General features: G+C 41.7%; 1 protein-coding gene across 49 annotated transcripts in view; it reads left to right on the forward strand.

Moving 5' to 3' along the window:
• Nucleotides 1–19,497, forward strand: part of TTN (titin) — a 300,685-nt gene that overhangs the window by 99,948 nt on the left and 181,240 nt on the right. For 46 of the 49 annotated variants that reach the window (XM_079974390.1, XM_079974400.1, XM_079974409.1 and 43 more), the window contains 27 exons: nucleotides 1,550–1,828; nucleotides 1,943–2,224; nucleotides 2,352–2,630; nucleotides 2,724–3,011; nucleotides 3,152–3,430; nucleotides 3,574–3,852; nucleotides 4,262–4,540; nucleotides 4,978–5,265; nucleotides 5,429–5,716; nucleotides 7,663–7,944; nucleotides 8,206–8,484; nucleotides 8,588–8,869; nucleotides 8,979–9,257; nucleotides 9,745–10,032; nucleotides 10,194–10,472; nucleotides 10,571–10,849; nucleotides 10,964–11,242; nucleotides 12,429–12,716; nucleotides 12,935–13,222; nucleotides 13,893–14,183; nucleotides 15,250–15,537; nucleotides 15,980–16,075; nucleotides 16,206–16,488; nucleotides 17,581–17,764; nucleotides 18,276–18,365; nucleotides 18,477–18,744; nucleotides 18,831–19,091. In XM_079974390.1, coding sequence (XP_079830516.1) covers nucleotides 1,550–1,828; nucleotides 1,943–2,224; nucleotides 2,352–2,630; nucleotides 2,724–3,011; nucleotides 3,152–3,430; nucleotides 3,574–3,852; nucleotides 4,262–4,540; nucleotides 4,978–5,265; nucleotides 5,429–5,716; nucleotides 7,663–7,944; nucleotides 8,206–8,484; nucleotides 8,588–8,869; nucleotides 8,979–9,257; nucleotides 9,745–10,032; nucleotides 10,194–10,472; nucleotides 10,571–10,849; nucleotides 10,964–11,242; nucleotides 12,429–12,716; nucleotides 12,935–13,222; nucleotides 13,893–14,183; nucleotides 15,250–15,537; nucleotides 15,980–16,075; nucleotides 16,206–16,488; nucleotides 17,581–17,764; nucleotides 18,276–18,365; nucleotides 18,477–18,744; nucleotides 18,831–19,091 — 7,125 coding nt within the window. The remainder of the gene's footprint in view (nucleotides 1–1,549; nucleotides 1,829–1,942; nucleotides 2,225–2,351; nucleotides 2,631–2,723; nucleotides 3,012–3,151; nucleotides 3,431–3,573; nucleotides 3,853–4,261; nucleotides 4,541–4,977; nucleotides 5,266–5,428; nucleotides 5,717–7,662; nucleotides 7,945–8,205; nucleotides 8,485–8,587; nucleotides 8,870–8,978; nucleotides 9,258–9,744; nucleotides 10,033–10,193; nucleotides 10,473–10,570; nucleotides 10,850–10,963; nucleotides 11,243–12,428; nucleotides 12,717–12,934; nucleotides 13,223–13,892; nucleotides 14,184–15,249; nucleotides 15,538–15,979; nucleotides 16,076–16,205; nucleotides 16,489–17,580; nucleotides 17,765–18,275; nucleotides 18,366–18,476; nucleotides 18,745–18,830; nucleotides 19,092–19,497) is intronic. The other 3 variants (XM_079974396.1, XM_079974432.1, XM_079974433.1) reach the window with 3 other exon arrangements.

A 19,497-nucleotide genomic window follows, 5' to 3' on the forward strand; every position in this document is an offset into this window, starting at 1 on the left:
AAAAGTACTGACAAAGGACTGAGATGTTTGAAATCCAAAGACTCCTCGACTGTAGTGAAAATGGCAGTGCTGATCAGGAGGTCAGGCACACTATGCAAATAGATATAGTAAAGCAGTCTTGAAAATGTTAAGAGCGGGAGAAGCAGTCTTAGAGGATTAGTGGCCCCTCTAGCCTTTACCTATCACTGGCCTGTGTCAGAAATTACAGAACTGTGAAGTAGCACAGGAAGGAAAAGAGTAAAATCTATTATTATTATTATTATTATTATTATTATTATTAATTATTATCAGTGCTTTTTTCTGGGGAGATGCAGGGGTACACATACCCCTAAACATTTTGTAAATCTAAGTTTGGCCTCATTGAGGGGCAGTATTTCAATATGAGTAGGAAAATGAGAGTACCCCTAAGCATTTTTTTTAGGAAAAAAGGCACTTGTTATTATCAATATTCCCTGCCTGTTTCCTTGACTGGACTTAAGGTGGCTTACAGATAAAAATAAGAACCACTACCAACACAGAAAAACAATCATTAAAAAATAATTAAACATTGGCAGAATTAAAGCTATATACATATCTAAACATCTGTTAAACCCATACCAATAATTACCATAAAAACAACACAGCACCAGCCCTTTCACTAAAAGCCGTCAGTTCCCAAAATCCTGTTGGAACAAGAAAGTCTTCACCTGCTGGCTGAAAGACAAGAAGCAGGAAGCCAGCCTAGCTTCTCTAGGGAGGGAGTTCCAAAAAAAGTCTGGGAGCAGCCACCGAGAAGGCCCTCTATTCCCTGAAAATTCAGTTTACAGGCAGTGAAAGGTTTAAAGATAACCTATGCCTCAGTTAGGATATACTCCTTGAGCATCTGATTAATAGCTAGGAAGTTGACAAGAAGAGGCAACAGGTGAACGGATCAAAGAAGTGGGTGATAATGCAAGATATAAGGTTACAGGAGTAGGAGGACCAGTTTTCTCTTGTGTGTGCCAGCTACACAATCTGCCAGGTGATCGTCTGTTACTTCCTAGCAACGCTCTATAGTTAGATAAGACATAAGATGTGAATTGCAGTTGCAGGGGACAGTGGGGAAAGAGTTACAGGATTTCTTCTATTTAAAAATAAAATAAAATACAGTACTTATAGAGATAAGGAGGAGGACCATAAGAAAATAAACCTTTGGCCATGGAAGGTTTAGAGCATGTGTTTGAGGGTGTCAGTTTGAGAATAGCAGATGTGGGAGTGGAAAACGTTATGCGGAGGTACACACCCATGCTTATTAACTGCATTTATTTGGAAAACTCAGTGCCACATGCAACAGGAATTTGTGGGGGGGATGACAAAGTTTCCAAGCAAGACTTTGCAGCTTTAGAAATAGAAATGACCTAAAATTGACCTCCTATGCACTTGGGAGAACTAGAGAAAGAATCTTCTTAGGCACCTAAATGGGGATTTACAAGCATACCTTTTGCCTTCTGTTTCTGGATGTCTTGCCCCTGTTAGCAATAAACCCCTCCCAGGAGTCCCGTTACATGTCCTCGTCTCCTTTCTTTTATAGAACCTCCCGTTTTTAGCAAGAAACCCAGCCCCATAGACACACTCAAGGGCTCCGATGTCACCCTTCAGTGTGAAATAGCAGGCACGCCGCCATTCGAAGTCGTCTGGCTCAAGGACAGAAAGCAAGTCAGGAGCAGCAAGAAGTTCAAAGTGACAACCAAGAACTTCAGTGCCAGCGTCCACATTCTCAACCTCGAAGCGGCAGACCTTGGGGAATATCAGTGCAAAGCCACAAATGAGGTCGGAAGCGACACTTGCTCTTGTGCTGTGAAGTTCAAAGGTTAGTAATGAGTGCGACTGCGGTGCAAAGTCTGCGGGCACGCTTTCCTTTGCCTTTCTTTTGCGGCTCCCTTGCCACCTTCCTCTTACCGTAAGGAATTCTCTTCCCTGCCAGAACCTCCTCGGTTTGTTAAGAAGCTGAGTGAAACCTCCACCTATGCCGGGGAACCCACAGCACTGCGGGCCGTAGTAGAAGGCTCCCAACCCATTTCCGTTGTTTGGCTTAAGGACAAAGGCGAAATAATACGGGAAAGCGAAAACCTCAAGATTTCCTTTTCGGATAACATCGCAACTCTTCAGATTGCAAGTGCCGAAGCCACCAACAGCGGGAAGTACATCTGCCAGATTAAAAATGATGCTGGAATGAGAGAATGCGCAGGGCATTTACAAGTTCTAGGTTGGTACAGGCACCCATCCCCTTCTAAAAATTGAATCTTGGCTGCCTTGGCCATTGCAGCTAATTTGCTTCTTAAGTCTTGGTTTTCTCGAAACTCAAGTTCTCTGGATTGTCTCCCTCATTCCAGAGCCGGCTGTGATTTTAGAGAAGCCCGAGCCCATGACGGTGACCTCTGGCAATGCTTTTACTCTGGAGTGCACGGTGGGTGGCACTCCAGAGCTAATTACCAAGTGGTTTAAGGACGGAAGAGAACTCACCAACAGCCGCAAGCACCAAATCAGCTTTTCCAACAAGGTGGCGACACTTAAAGTTCTCTCCGCAGACATGAATGACAGGGGATTGTACACTTTTGAAGTACACAATGAAGTGGGGAAAAGCAGCTGCACTTCCTCCGTCGACATTTCAGGTTAGCTTGGGATCTTTTTCGTTTCTCACTAGCCCTTCTCTTCTGTTGTTTCTCCTCTTAAAAGTTGGCTCTTTGTTGCCTTTTCCTACCCAGACCACGTCGTCCCTCCTTCTTTTATAAGAAGATTGAAAGAAACCTTTGGCGTGCAGGGCTCCTCGGTTGTTTTGGAGTGTAAAGTTGCCGGCTCCCTTCCTATTTCAGTCACTTGGTTTTATGGAGGAAATGAAATTTTCCCAGGGGACAAATACGAAACCGGCTTTTCAGATAATGTCTGTGCTTTGAAGGTGAATGCTCTGGACTCGTCTGATACAGGTCCCTACACCTGTGCTGCCCAGAATGTAGCCGGTTCTGACGAATGCAGTGCCTTTTTGACAGTGCAAGGTCAGTAAAGGATAGACAAGGCATCCGTTGCAAATCTTTCCCGTGCGTGTTTATCTTGCTTTCTTGACAACCTGTTTTATACAGATGTTAGCTACCTGGCACATTTGCGTTAACTTTTTAAATGTTGTGTGTAATTCTAGAACCACCCTCTTTTGCAAAGACGCCAGACCCGCTGGAGGTTTTACCTGGAATGAGTGTAACGTTCAGGAGTCTGATTAGGGGAACTCCTCCATTCAAAGTGAACTGGTTTAAGGGGAGTAGAGAACTGGTGCCAGGGAAAACGTGCAACATCACCTTGGCAGATTCATCTGCGGAGCTGGAATTGTTCGAAGTGGGACCACTCCAGACCGGAGATTACACCTGCCTTGCCACAAACGATGCTGGCAGTGCTTCTTGCACCACACATCTTTTTGTAAAAGGTTTGTCCAAATGCTATTATTATGGCATGTACACATGTTAAGTGTGCGTGCACGTCTGTGTGATATACACACACACACACATAGAGAGACACCCATTTTGCAGCTCTTGGTTTAACCACTTCTTTCATATGACTTTATCTTAGAGCCTGCTGTGTTTGTGAAGAAGCTGAGCGATTTCAGCGTAGAACATGGGAAATCCATAATTCTAGAAAGCACATTCAGCGGAACTCCTCCACTCACAGTAACGTGGAAGAAGAACGGCTTAAACATCACACAGTCTCCAAAATGCAATATAACCACCACAGAAAAATCAGGCATTCTGGAAATTCTTAATAGTTCTACAGAAGATGAAGGAGAATATATCTGTGAAGTTGCAAATGATGCTGGGGAGGATGTATGTCACGCCCTGGTATCAATCATAGGTGTGTTGCTGTCTTAATACAGTGGTGCCTCGCAAGACGAAAAGAATCCGTTCCGCAAGTCTCTTCGTCTTGCGGTTTTTTCGTCTTGCGAAGCAACCCTATTAGCAGCTTAGCGGATTAGCGCTATTAGCGGCTTAGCGGCGCTTAGCGGCTTAGAAAAAGGGGGGGAGTGAAAAAACTCGCAAGACTTGCAAGACGAAAACGTCTTGTGAAGCAAGCCCATAGGGAAATTCGTCTTGTGAAGCGCCTCGAAAAGCGGAAAACCCTTTCGTCTAGCGGGTTTTTCGTCTTGCGAGGCATTCGTCTTGCGGGGCACCACTGTAGTTGGTTAACCATTCTTGTACTAATTGCCATCTTCTGATGTGCTTAGATTGACTGTGGGTATTGACTATGATTATTTCTGCTGCAGAACCACCTCATTTTGTTAAGCACTTGGATCACTTGGAGGTGACCATCGGAGAGCCTGCAACTTTACAGTGCCAAGTGGCTGGAACACCGGAAATTAAAGTGTCATGGTACAAAGGAGATACCAAACTAAGATCTACGCAGGCTTATAAAATGCACTTCAAGAACAATGTGGCTTCACTCGCCTTCAGCCGGGTAGAGAACGCTGACATTGGCGAATACACCTGCAAAGCAGAAAACAGCGTTGGGTTTGCTACTTCAATGACAACAATCACCATCAAAGGTGATGGCTCTTTTTAAAATAATTGACCCTTGTCATATTACACACAACGTTTGTGTGTAATATGCTGAAGTGTGTGACCCACTTGAATCACAGGCATGGTGACGGGGCTCTCAGCATGTCCACAAGCTGCTTTGCTGAGCTGTAAGGAGACTGAGATATCTCTGAGTTCTTTCTGTGTCTCTGTGCAGCCTTCCTTCCTTTCTCCAAACCCTGCAAATTACTGAACTTGCATGAGTTCAAAAGGGATGTCTGGATGAGGGTATGGGAGGCACACACAGACCTCCTATTCCCTATGTGTGCCCATATGGGTAGGGGGCATGAGGGCTTAGGAACAGAGAACATGGCTCTGTTTATTTTTATTGGAATACTGGCCCAGGTATTCTTTTTAGTCTTCTTGCATGGCCAGTTATCATACCCTGCAATTTATTTTTTTGCAGATGTTAAACTTCCTCCTTCATTCACGAGAAAACTGAAAGACGTGCAGGAGACTCTTGGTTCTCCTATAGCCTTTGACTGCCGCATTGTTGGCTCTGAGCCACTTGAAGTGTCTTGGTCAAAGGATGGGGTGCAGCTGAGAGATGACGACAACATTCAAACCACCTTCTTAAGCAATATAGCGACGCTTCAGATCTTGCAAACCTCCATGGCTCACGCTGGCCAGTACACTTGCACAGCTCACAATGCTCTTGGGACTGCTTCTTCCAGTGCCAAGCTCCTACTCACAGGTTTGTAAACAACTGAGTCCGAAGTTGTTGCATGCTGGTTCAGTTTTGAAGAACGTGAACGAGTCACAGGGCCGTAACAACAGACTAAGAGTTTGCTGTTTGAAGGGAAGGCAATACGTCCTGCCATGCCTTTTCACTTTTTGATTTTCTTTCTTTTCCTTAGAACACCTGAAACCACCATTCTTTGATGTGAAGCCTTTGCCCCTTGACGTTGCTCTTGGGGAAAGTGGTTCTTTCAAGTGTCATGTCACAGGTTCAGTGCCAATGAAAGTCAGCTGGGCAAAAGATAACCGTGAGATCCGCCCTGGTGGCAATTACAAGATTACACTGGTAGAAAACACTGCCACACTGACCATTCTTAAAGTAGGCAAAGGTGATGGTGGACTGTATACTTGTTATGCAAGCAACAGTGCTGGGAAGGATTCTTGTGGGGCTCAGCTGAGTTTCAAAGGTAATTTGATGGAAAGTGCTGTCATTTCTTCTTCTTCTTCTTCTTCTTCTTCTTCTTCTTCTTCTTCTTCTTCTCCTCCCCCCCCCCATTTTGTAAAAATAAAGACATGTTTGAATCTTCCAGCTAAAATGGGCACAAGCGGGTGGCATTCTGTATCTAGAGTAGCAGCTGATAAAAATCTTCTTGAAGTTATTTTCTTGAGCATATTAATACCACACCAGGGTTTTCGTTTATTGCTTACAAGCCTGTTTAAAATTAGCAGCCTGTGGAAATTTATTAGGCCGTAAACAGGCTGAACATAGACTCTCCTTTTAATATGTGACACTTGAGTTGTGGTATCATGTTTTCCACTGAAGTGCGATTAAGCTGGGAAATCTGTGATCCAGAATAAGAAAAAAGACTTGGTGTTTATTTGTGCGATAAGAAAATACAGTGTTGTATCCAGTCTTCTCTCTCCATTGATAGAAGGCTCTTGGATCCACTGGAGGCTTCCATCAGTGGAACAGGGAGGGAGGTGACGTCAAGAAATTCTCCCTCCCCACAACCTCTCATACCACCTTTCACTATGTTTCAAAGGATCCCCCAACCCTCTGGAACACTTTTGATGGGTGCCTGGGGCTGCTGATGGGAGGAGAAATTGCAAACATTTCCTTCTCATTCTTCCAATGGAATCTTCCACTCAATCAGTCCAGTGGAGGGACACCACTGGATTGCAACCCATGCAGCCATTATTTAAATGGGCAAGAGTGTTATGAGCTTCCATAACTTTAACTGGACATAGACAAGCTTTAGGGAAAACTTCAGGCCGGATCTGAAATCATATTACATAGAGAAATCAGCCTTCAGATATTGCACGTTTAGAAGGAATCTGAGTGGCTATTGATGTAAACAACTCCTGCTGAGTTGTTTCTATCAAGGCCCTTGGCATTGTATGAATAGCTTTCCCCAGCATGATAATGCAACAATAGGGGAAGCTTTACCTGCTGAATACCCTCCTAATGCACAGTTGCCAAAGGCACAAAATCACTGCTCCCCTGCCTAATCTCAGAATACTAGGCTAGATTTAGAAGTAAGCCCCATTCTGCAGAGAATGTGTATGGAAGGCATGTTCAGCCAGGTCCACTGCATTTCCCTAGCCTGGTACAGTGCAGTAGTGATGGTAGATGTCAATTCCTGGCTGTCTCCATGCATTCTAGGAGGAACGCAAGGATGGAAGAGGAGCAAAATGTTGCTGGGGTAGTCAGCAATATTGACAGCCTCCTTCTTAAAGTTGGAAGGGAGGCTCAAGCAAATAGATCACAGTGTGGGTTACTAACTCTGGATAAAGTATTTGCAATGGTATGTGCACAAGAGTTCTGCTGGATCAGATCAAAAGGTTCTCTAGTCCAGCATCGTCTTTCCCACAGTGGCCAATCAGATGTCTCTGGGAATTCCATAAACAGGAGATGAGGGCAATAGCTCTCTCCCACTGTTTCCCTCCAGCCATTTCTATTTGGAGGCTTGCTGCCTCTGATCTGATCCTGGAGGTAGCCTACAGCCATCATGACTTCCATCCATTGAGAGCCTAATCCTCTGTGGTTATATTTATCAGTTGTATTTCTCCTTTTTTGTCTTAGTGTAGTGTTGCATATAATGGAGATAATTCTAATTTTACAAGGAGGGACTGATAGAATCCCCTGTGCTTCCATGTGTTCTTCTCCAGTCCAGTCTTTTTATCATACCACCACCATGAAATAGACTTCTGAGGCAGATGTGGTTTGAACTGTTCTTGAGTGCTCTATGACTTGACTTGTAAGGGATCAGTTTGCCTCCGTAGATTGACCGTAAACTCTTTGCCAGTACACTTTGATAGCTAATATAGATGACACACATTCCTGAGATCTTGCAAAATTAACACAAGCAATTTTATGTATTCATTTCCTTTCCTTGTTGTTGTTTTTTAATAGAGCCACCAAGGTTTATTAAGAAGTTAGACTCCTCCAGGGTTGTGAAAGAGCACGATTCGACTAGATTTGAATGCAGAATAGGTGGCTCTCCAGAAATTAACATTGTGTGGTACAAGGGTGAAACTCAAATTCATCCCAGTGACAAATTCAGCATGTCATTCATCGATTCTGTGGCAGTCATTGAAATGCACGGTCTGAGTGTTGAAGACAGTGGAGACTACACTTGCGAAGCCCAAAATGCAGCGGGTAGTGCGAACAGCAGTACTTCACTGAAAGTGAAAGGTCAGAACCTGCTCTTCCTTTGCTTTCTCTACCCTTCCTGTTGTAGAAGGTTGCTAGGGCTTGCCGTCTCCTACTAAGCAAGCCAATATTGGTTTCCATTAAAGGCCACTAGTAGGCCCCTTTATTTGGAATGGGAAATTTCCTTTGCATGTCTCTTCTCTCCCATTTCATTGCAATCCTTCATTCTTAATGGTGTGCTCTCTGTTCTTTCAAACGTTGCTCCTTTGCATTTAACAGAAATCCAAACCTCCTCTTTTGTAGCTCCTCCTGTTTTCCGCAAGAAACCACGGCCAGTAGAGGCTCTGAAAGGTTTCGATGTTCACCTTGAATGTGAGCTTCAAGGCACTCCTCCCTTCCATGTTTCATGGTACAAAGATAAAAGAGAAATAAGAAGCAGCAAAAAGTACAAGATTTTGTCTGAGAATTACCTTGCTAGCATTCACATTCTCAACGTTGATGCGGCAGACGTTGGGGAATATCACTGTAAAGCTGTCAATGATGTGGGAAGTGACACTTGCATCTGCTCTGTGATGCTGAAAGGTTGGTAAAAGACTTTCCATTGCCATGTTTTCCCCGGCCGCTCCAGGTTTTTAAAATCTCACTCTCTTTTCCATCACTTACATATTTTCCACCTCTTGATCAGGACCCCCAAGGTTTGTGAAGAAACTTAATGATACCACTGCCGTTGTTGGGGATCCAGCAGAACTGCAAGCTACGGTAGAAGGTTCTGAGCCAATTTCTGTTGTTTGGATGAAAGACAAAGGTGAAATCATCAGAGAAAGTGAAAATGTCTGGATGTCATATTCCGATAAAGTTGCCATCCTTCAGGTTGTAAATGCAGAACCAAGCAACACTGGGAAATATACCTGCCAGATTAAAAACGATGCCGGAAGTCAGGAGTGTTTTGCTACTTTATCAGTTCTAGGTTGGTATAGAGTAAAAACAACAACAACACAAAAGCATGCTGAAGAATAAATATTTTAACATATTAACATCTTATTTACAAATGTGACTCGTTTTGCATCTTATTCCAGAGCCAGCATCTATAGTGGAGAAACCAGGACCAATGAAAGTCACAACTGGAGATTCTTGTACTTTGGAGTGTACAGTAGCTGGGACACCAGAGCTGACTGCTCGGTGGTTCAAGAACGGACATGAGCTCTCTTCCAACCACAAATACAAAATCACTTTCTTCAACAAAGTAGCTGGGCTTAAGATTCTGAATACAGGAGTAGAGGACAGTGGAGAATATACATTTGAGGTGAAAAACAATGTAGGCCAAAGCAGTTGCAAAGCATCAGTCCAGGTTTCAGGTTAGTTGAATGACTTGGGAATATGCCATCTGCGTCTTGATATATGGACTTATCTAATTCAGTGATTTCATATACTGCTTAACCACTGAAATTTCCAAGTGCTGTATGATCAAACCAGACAGCGGATAAAATAAATTTAAGTGAATGATTAAAGATGGAAAGCTTCCTTAAAATGCCTACTGAAATAAGAAGGTCTTCAAAAAGTGCCTGATGTTGAACAGAGAGCGGGCTGCTCTAATGTTGGCTAGGAGAGAGTTCCACATAATTGGGTCCACAATACTGGATGTGGAGACAAGGAGAAGCCATGGACATGTCTCTAAAATGAAGAGAGTGCATATGTCTGCTTTCAAGATCCATCTCAAACTTCTTATGCCAATAAATAGTTTAATTATTGTTAAGCCCTTGGGAATCTATTACTTTTTTAACTAAATAAAAAAGCCTGTGAAGACAAGCCATAACGTTTCTACCTTGCCTTTGTGCTCCACAGATCGCATTATACCACCTTCATTCACAAAGAAGCTGAAGGAAACACATGGGCTCTTGGGTTCATCTGCTGTACTTGAGTGCAAAGTAATTGGGTCACCTCCCATTTCTGTCTTTTGGTTCCATGATGGAGAAGAGATCACTAGTGGAGAAAAGTATCAAGCAACTCTTACAGATAACACTTGCTCTTTAAGAGTGAATGCTGTTCAAGAGTCAGATGCTGGAAATTACATTTGCACAGCAACTAATGTAGCTGGATCTGATGAATGTGATGCATATTTCATTGTCAGAGGTAAATACTGAAACTTGGGTAGATAATAAGAACCGGATATCAGTTTTTTAAAAAAACAAAACAAAACCATGTTCCTTATATTCTTTATATCTTTTGTAAATGCAGCTGCTTGCCTTTCAACCATAACTATGTTTCATTAACCTCTTTTTACGTATGTCTAGAACCTCCATCTTTTGTGAAGAAACCAGAACCTCTGCAAGTTTTATCTGGGGCAAATATAACTTTCACAAGTATCATTAAAGGAAGCCTTCCCCTTGATGTGAAATGGTTTAGGGGTAGCGTTGAACTATCCCCAGGACATAGATGTAACATCTCTCTGGAAGAATCAGTGGCTGAACTGGAGCTGTTTGATGTACTCCCAGCCCAAAGTGGAGACTATACTTGCATTGTTAGTAACGAAGCTGGCAAAATCTCTTGCACAACCCAACTCTTTGTAAAAGGTTTGTTCTTTGTTTCAGCTTCCTTTGTTTACACTGGAACAAAATCCCAAATCTCAGGCAATTATCTTAAACGTTTGCTCTCATGTTATTTCTGATAGAACCAGCGAAATTTGTGAAGAAACTGAATGACTTTAATGTTGAGAAAGGAAAGCAATTAATCCTGGAATGTACATATACTGGGACACCTCCTATTGCAGTGTCCTGGAGGAAAAATGCTATAAATATAGCACAGTCAGAAAAATACAGTATCACCACTACTGAAACATCTGCCATACTTGAGATCTCTAGTAGCAAACTGGACGATGCTGGGCTGTATTCTTGCCATATAGAAAATGACTCAGGACAAGATAATTCACAGTCTACGGTCTCAATACTAGGTTTGTAGATTGTTTTAAAAGTGACCGCCCTTTTTATCATTAACTTTATGGTTGTTGTGACGTGTGGAAGGGTTTGACTGGTTTTGTAACTGAGTCTGTGTGCTTATTCTCTAGAACCACCTTATTTTGTCAGAAGCCTGGAACCTACTCAGGTGACAGTAGGGGATTCTGCATCATTGCAGTGCCAAATTGCGGGCACACCAGAAATCACTGTGTCGTGGTACAAAGGAGACACCAAACTGAGAGCAACTGCTACCTCTAAAATGCACTTTAAAAACCAAGTTGCCACGCTGGTGTTCACTCAGCTGGGTAGCAACGATGGTGGAGAGTATATTTGCAAAGCAGAAAATAGTATTGGAGAAGCTTCCTGTTCAGCACTGCTCTCTGTTCAAGGTGAATATGGCAATATGCTTTTGAAAGCCCCAGGGACAATGATTTATTGCTCTTTTAAAATGTGCCCGTGCGTCAGGACAGGAATTGTATTCTATGCCGTGACCCCGGACTTCCTTATTCTTGTGCCTTCACGGTGGTGTGTGCTCATGATGGTGTTGCAGCAGTGATCTGGCTTTCAAAACTGCTTGTGCCCACAAAGTTTTGACAGTGGACATGCTGCTTCTTTCCAATCCATGCACATCCCATGGGTCCTGCTAAAATCCTGTAACTTTTCATGCCACACGTTTCATGTAGCATAGGGGGTTTTGTCCCACTTTTGCAGTGCTGTGGTGCAAGAGTGTCTCTCCAGGTTATCAATGAGGGAGTAACACACTGGAGAAGCATGGCATGGCCGGTAATAATGACCGCTCCCCACATAAAACAGGGGGCGCCCTTTGCGTGGACGTGCGCAGCCCCTGGATCTGGAGCGGCTCCATTAGCATAGGCTTGGCTTTGCATTCCCTCAGGTGGGATACCTGGAGGTTTCTGCCTAACCCAGTCAGTTGTCCAATCCCACCTGGGGGAAGCGTTGCCAAGGAGATCAGGCCAGGTAGGGGAGGGATTACCTGCCCACACAATAATATGGAATAATGTGTGGACAGTTTAAATCCATCACTATTGCACTATTATTGCATCGATGGCATGGTGCAGAATATATCTGCCCAAGATCCCCATGTTTCTACCTGTTCTTTATTCCTCAACAGCAAGTTTCCATAGATTTAATATAAACAAGTTATGATGCTTCATTATAGAACCATCTGTGCCATGGACCTGACTAGAACTTCTCTATGCCATAACTTCGTTCCTGCCCACAGGATTCAATCTTTCTGTTCTTGCTAATGGTGAATTATCAAACATCGGCTAATCTTTAAAAACGAATTCCATCTTCTATGCCATTCACTGTTTATCAGTAATGTTTGAAAAAAAGACAATGACTCCTGTTCAACTTTAGCAGCCAATTAAGCTAATTCTCACTTATTTTAATGGGATTTAGGCATCACTGCCTTTAGCTAGATTGGGGACATATGTTGCTACAAATGTGCATACTATTTACCTCTATGAAAAATCTTAAGCAATGGAAATATAGTACAACAACTGAAACATTTGGTCAACAACACTCCAATGTACAATATTTGTTCCCTTGCAGAGCTTAAACTTCCTCCTTCATTTTCCCGGAAATTAAGAGATATTCACGAAACTGTTGGATTACCAATTACATTTGATTGTGGCATTACTGGTTCTGAACCCATTGAAGTAACCTGGTATAAAGATGGCGCACAAATAAGAGATGGCTATAATGTGCAAACGTCATACTTAAACAACGTTGCAACTCTGCAGATCTCGCAAACTGACATGAGTCTTGCCGGACAATATACTTGCACAGCTTCCAATGCTATTGGAACTGCTTCTTCTAGCGCCAAACTCATACTTACAGGTTTGTCAACTGTCAAATGTACTTTTCTTTGATGTCATCAATGGGATGTTTCTATGGCACATCCCCACTTACGTGCCTATTCTAAAAGATGCATATTCTGTGACCCTGGGACCTGGGCCTCTTCCTGTAATTACCATGTGTTTCTTTCTTAACAACGTAACTCATCTGGATTAACATGTGCAAAGTTACACCTTATTTTTACTTCTTCCAATCTTTAGAAGGGAAGACTCCTCCGTTCTTTGACATCCCAGTTGCACCTGTTGACGCCGTTGCTGGTGATGGTGCTGACTTTGAATGCCACATTTCTGGAACACGCCCAATAAAGGTTACTTGGTCAAAGGATAACCGAGAACTGCGAACTGGAGGGAACTACCAGATCAGCTATGTGGAAAATATAGCCCATTTGACAATTCTGAAAGTTGGCAAAGGGGATTCTGGAAAATATACGTGTCATGCTAGCAACGAAGTTGGAAAGGACTCTTGCACAGCGCAACTTAATATTAAAGGTACTGGGTGCTTAATCTGTACCAGCTTCCATTATATCATATTGGCTTCTCTCTAAAGAACAGTCAGCAGATTTTCACATGTGGGAAGGGTTTTGTTTTTGTTTACTTCTCCCCGCATCTTCCAAAAAGTCACATTTGAATTTCAGAGGATGACCTGTAATAGTGTGTGATGCAGTGCAGGAGGTGTCCGTACCTGGCATTGGAATCGACAAACTCTGGAGACCCCTTGCATGAGTGCCTTCCACTTGTCTAGGAGGTCTCAGAGTTCAAGCTACAATGACAATGTGATGCTTTGGAAAACATCACAACATCTGTATTTTGACAAGACATACTGGAGGAAACTGAAAATACGCATTTAAGAGTGTTCAGGTGGTAGCCCATGGCATGTGAGCAGATTTCCATTTGTCCATTGGGACTTCCCCTTCCTCTACTTCCCCATGCAGTCCCATGAACTCCCACAAATATGTTCTTGGGGGGCAGTCAATCCTCTGGAGCAGATTTGTGGGAGCACTTTTGGTCTTCGGGGGGAACCGAGAAGAATGGGAAGTCTCATCATGCAAGTGCAAGTTTGTTCTTCTGGATGTGAGCCACTGATGGTAAACGGGGAAATCTAGGAGAATAGAAGACAGTTGTTCGGAGGGTGACAAAGATTTTTCTTCTTTTCTGACAGAACGACAAACTCCACCTTCCTTCACCAAAAAGCTGTCAGAAACTGTAGAAGAGACAGAAGGGAACACATTTAAACTTGAGGGCCGTGTTTCTGGCTCCCAGCCTTTGACTGTTGCCTGGTACAAGAATAACCAGGAGATTTATGAAAGCCCTAATTGCGAAATATCATTCAAGAACAACACTCTTCTCCTTGAAATTAAGAAATCAGGACAAGCTGATGCAGGTTTATATACCTGCAAAGTGTCCAATGAGGCTGGGAGTGCACTCTGTACTTCTTCTGTGGTGATTAAAGGTCAGTTGGCAGCCTCCATGGTATTTATTTTTCTTCTTAAGCCCATAAGCTCTTGGTGTTTTCTGATGGTCTAATTGCGCTAGAATACTCATTAATTGCTATTACTTTTCTACATTGGGTGATGAAATCCAGTCCCACGTTATTTATTCATAGGACTTGCAGGACTGTAAGACTGTAAGACTAGGAAAATAGTAGGCAATTCTTCTGAAGCTGTTCATTACTTGACATTTCTCTTATTAAAAATGTTCTGCTGTTTACTAAACTCTTTAATAATGCCGCTTTATGCATACTTGAAGAGGCAAAAATAGTGATTGTTTGAAAAAGACATCTTCCAGATGTTTTTCTGTAAATGCTAAGCCTTCTGAAAAAGTTATATTATCTTTTCATAGCTTTTTTATATAAATAATTAGTGCTCGTACTTATTGTTAACAGTGCATAAAAAATTCATCCATTAAAAACATGTTTTGCAAATAAATCCATTAAAGACTGCTTCAAAAGTTAGAAAGTGTTTAATGCTTCCCAAAACTTGAAGATATAGCTGCATTTGTGAGAGTCTGATCAGATATGCAATATATTGAGTGCCTGCTTTTTCTTACATGGAGCTGCTATCCATGTAAGGACTCTTTGAAATGCTTTTCCCCCTTAACAATATCACATTAAAGGCATCCAAGGTGAAGGATTGCAACCAATTGTGTAATATATTGTTCCAACCTTTCTGGCTTGTACATCTTTGGTAGCTTGGTGTGAAATCATCAAATTTTGGGCTGTTAACATAAAAGGCGATAATGCATATTTTGCAGCTAATTCAATGCTTTCATATTCCTTTCTCTTTGCAAAATAACAGCTTTATGTGCTACCTTAACGTATGCATACTTCACACCTCCATTCTTTTTGTACTACTTCTACCATATAAATGCTGTACCGGGAAAATGGAATGGATTCATCAGCATCCGCTGCATAATATTATTCAAACCCAGATCTGTATCTTGTTATGGAAGAGAAATTATTACTTAACATCTTTTCTTCTCTTGCTTTCATTATTTTGTCCCTTCGAATGGCATTACAGAGCCCAAAAAACCACCAGTATTTGATCAACCTCTTAAACCGGCAACAATAGAAGAAGGTAAAATCTTGCAGCTCAGTTGCCATGTCAAGGGATCACAGCCCATCAGAATCCAGTGGCTAAAAGCTGGGAAAGAGCTAAGATCATCTGATAAATGCAGCTTGAGCTTTGCTAATGGATCCGCTGTTTTGGAAGTCCAGGCAGTTACTAAGACTGATTCTGGCGAGTATATATGCAAAGCTTCGAATGCAGCTGGAACTGACTCTTGCAAGTCAAAAGTGACAATTAAAGGTACAGTGAAACTGAATGCTTAGGTGATGAAACAGTAACTCAAAATTCCGGTATCAGTCTATTCAGTATCTCCCTGTTACAGTAAATAGGAGCAGCTTCACCTATAAATTAGCAGGTCAAAACTGCTTATTTTTCCTGGGCACGTGACTGCACATCACACTACGACCTGCATATTCACATGCATTATTTCATAGTATTGCCATCCAAAATGCATTTGCTTCAATACCCTGAGCTAGTTGTTCCTTGGTATCCTGTATTTTATACATGACTTGTGCGGGGGTATAAAATTAAATCAAACAAAAGGACCCCAATACATAAGCTGGGTAGTATTTTGTGCATTTAGTCAATGGTCTCATCTATGGCTTGGGTTGTTGTTGTTGTTTGGTTTTAGTGTAGTCCCTTTCTGCTCCACCACTTAATTCTCTCAATATTTTTTTTTCAGAAAAAGCAGCAGCTGCACCAGCAGCAGCTAAGAAAGCACCAACTGATGGCAAGCTTTACTTCGTCTCGGAGCCTCAAAGCATCACTGTCATCGAAAGTAAGCCAAGCTTTAAAAAAAATAGCCATCTTTCAGAATACTTGAATTTGGCATATGTTGACTGCTGTTTCCTCCTGGCCAGGGACAGATATTTTCTTTACCACATTTCATTTCTTTTCTTCTTCATCAGAGAGCGTTGCAACATTTATTGCCAAAGTAGGTGGCGATCCCATCCCCAATGTTAAATGGATGAAGGGAAAATGGAGGCAACTCAACCAAGGAGGTCGCATTAGCATCCAGCAAAGAGGAGATGAAGCCAAGCTGGAAATAAAGGATACAACAAAAACTGATTCTGGGCATTACAGATGTGTGGCTTTCAATCAACACGGTGAAATTGACAGCAACGTCAACCTACAGGTTGAGGAGAAGAAACAAGAAGTGATAGAAGGTGATCTTAGAGCAAAACTAAAGAAGTAAGTACCAGAATTGCTCTAAGTTTTAATCTGAAGGTGAGGCAGGATCTGAACCACAAATATAACTCAGGCTGCAACCCTAAACACTCTTAATAGCAGTCGTGTTCCACTGGACTTAGCAGGACTTATTTCTGACTAAACATGCCTCTTGAAGTCTATCAGACTATACCTGATCATGACACTCAAACTTCAGTCTGGTAAACATGTAGTAGATGTCATGCAGCCTTTTTGCAGCCTTTTCAGCACTAGGGACTAACAGAATGTTGTATTAATTAAAGTCTGAAACCACAATTTGATCCACTCTCTAATGCTGAGGACAACAGCCATGAGTTTTAGAAAATCAAACATTATGGTTTAAGTTGTGCTTAATCATGACTAACAAGTCCCACTGATTTCAGAGAGTCTACTCTAAGCATGATTCAATCCATATCCAATTGTATATGAATGAGATATCCCACAACGTGACAGCAGACCTACAGGGATATATCAGACATGCTGTTTTAAGGGCATGAATGAAAAGTTCTTTTTCCTGGTCAGAAAAATCATTAAGAGAAACTTGTCAAGAAGTAATTTATGATTCTCCATGGCATGTTACATAAAGGAATGTAAATTATCTGAAAAGTTAACTAAGTGCAAACCTATGCATTGTGCACACAGAGGTAAGCTTGGCTGAGTTTTAAAAGGATTCTAGATTCAGGTAGGTAGCCGTGTTGGTCTGACACAGTCAAAATAAATTAAAAAATTAAAACATTGTCCAGTAGCACCTTAGAGACCAACTAAGTTTGTTCTGAGTATAAGCTTTCTTGTGCATGCACACTTCTTGAGATACACTGAAACAGAAGTCACCAGACCCTAATATATAGTGGGAGGGTGTGGTGGGGATTTTCTCAGAAGGGTAGTAGGAGATGGGTGATTCACTCAATGGGTATGGTAAACCTGTTAACGACTGCAATTAGTCTTACAGGAAAAAGCAAGGGATAGTCTGCAGATGACCAAAAATAGCTTTAGCAATTTAGCAATTCAGAACATTGAACCATTCAACACAGAGAGCATATTTTATGAACAACACCAAAAATTCTGCCATTTCTATAGGACCCCAACTAAAAGGAAGGAAGATGAGGAAGAAAAGGCCATTGATATAATGGAACTTCTGAAAAATGTAGATCCTAAAGAATATGAAAAATATGCACGTATGTATGGAATTACCGATTTCCGAGGTCTCCTCCAAGCCTTTGAGCTGCTGAAACAAAGCCAGGAAGAAGAAACTCATAGACTGGTAAATACCAGCATATACATTTGCTTCAGAGTAATTTTTTGAAATATGTTGTGCTATTATTGCTTAAATAAGTGTGTTCAATATTCCAGATATGCAGTTAACCAATTACAGAGATTTATATTCTATTTTGGAACTTAGCTGTTGCTTCTGATGTCATGAAGGTTCACATTTGGGGATCGTTTATTCATGGCATCTTCACAACAAACCCTACTCAGTGTTGTTCTCCAAAAGATGTCAATCATACCTCATCACATGAGGTGTATAGACTAAGAGGCATTGTTTAGGGACAGTAGAGAAGAAAAGATGTGCTTCTGATAGTTTTTACTGGGTTCTCTTTGGGTAACCTTAAGCATTTTGGAAGGATTGGAGTTGAGCTGTCCTGCATGTAAAGGAAGTTAGATCTGCAATGAATATACAGAACTGCTTCATTTTCGTAAAGTTTTGGCAAAAGGGAATAGCTAAAAGCATGAAGGTTTTCTACCATTTTAAACCATGGTTTTTGTTCCAACAGGAGATTGAAGTAACACAGAGATCTAGAAGGGAAGAACAAGAGTTTGATGAACTGGTATCATTTATTCAGCAAAGACTTACGCAGACAGAGGTAGTTATTGCCATATATTACACAATTTAATTATGTGTGCTGACAACTGTAGCTAATACATAGCATAGGCTGTGCTCTGAAACTGTCAAACATATGAAAAATGTTTTTCAGCCCATCACTCTGATCAGAGATATTGAAGATCTGACTGTAGTAACAGATGAAGATGCCGTGTTTGAGTGTGAGATTAAAATTAACTATCCAGAAATCAAACTTTCCTGGTACAAAGGCACGGAAAAACTGGACTCTAACAACAAGTATGAAATAAGAATTGAAGGTGACCGACACATACTTAAAATCAGGAATTGTCAACTTGGAGATCAAGGAAATTACAGAGTGGTCTGTGGGCCACATATTGCCAGCGCTAAGCTTACTGTGATTGGTAAGTGCAAAATTTCTGTTTAACACAAACTTAAGCTTTGATTTTACTTGGCATTTTCTAAAATATGTACTTGAACTTGCTAACAGAACCAGCAATTGAACGGCATCTGCGTGACACTTCACTCAAGGAAGGCTTTACGTGCTCTTTCGTCTGCCAGTTTTCTGTTCCAAATGCAAAATCCCAGTGGTTCAGAAATGGAAAGGCTCTTAAGATAGGAGGTAGATATTCAGCTGAAGTCTCAGAGAAGATGCACAGGCTCATTATTAAGGATGTGCGAACAGAAGACCAGGGGCGCTATACCTGCAGGTTTGACCATCTAGAAACAACTGCTGACCTAACCATTGAAGGTTTGTATATGCACATCTTTGTGTAAGAATAAGCAAGTTTGGGGGTAATCTTGACAAATAAGACAGATAAGACAATGCTGGGAAATCCTCTGTTTGAAGAAAATTCTGCTATACTTCTTCCCTCACCGCCCAAAATATCAGTCATGCTGTCATTGTACACATTCTTATCTCAGCTTATTTCTCTTTGAACATTCTTATAGCTTGACTTTACAATGGGAGGGGTTTTTCCACCCCATTTCATCTTTTGGCACTTTTATGCTGAGGTTTTTACGATGATCGCAGCCCTTTCCATTGTTACCTGGCTTCTCTTGCTTCTGACACAGCGCTGTGCCAACTATCTTAAGTTTCGGATCTACTTCCAGTATACAAACTCACTGTCATGGAATGCCGAATGCTCAGTTCTTTG

The sequence above is a fragment of the Podarcis cretensis genome, assembly GCF_951804945.1.
Source record: "Podarcis cretensis genome assembly, chromosome: 1".
NCBI lineage: Eukaryota > Metazoa > Chordata > Lepidosauria > Squamata > Lacertidae > Podarcis > Podarcis cretensis.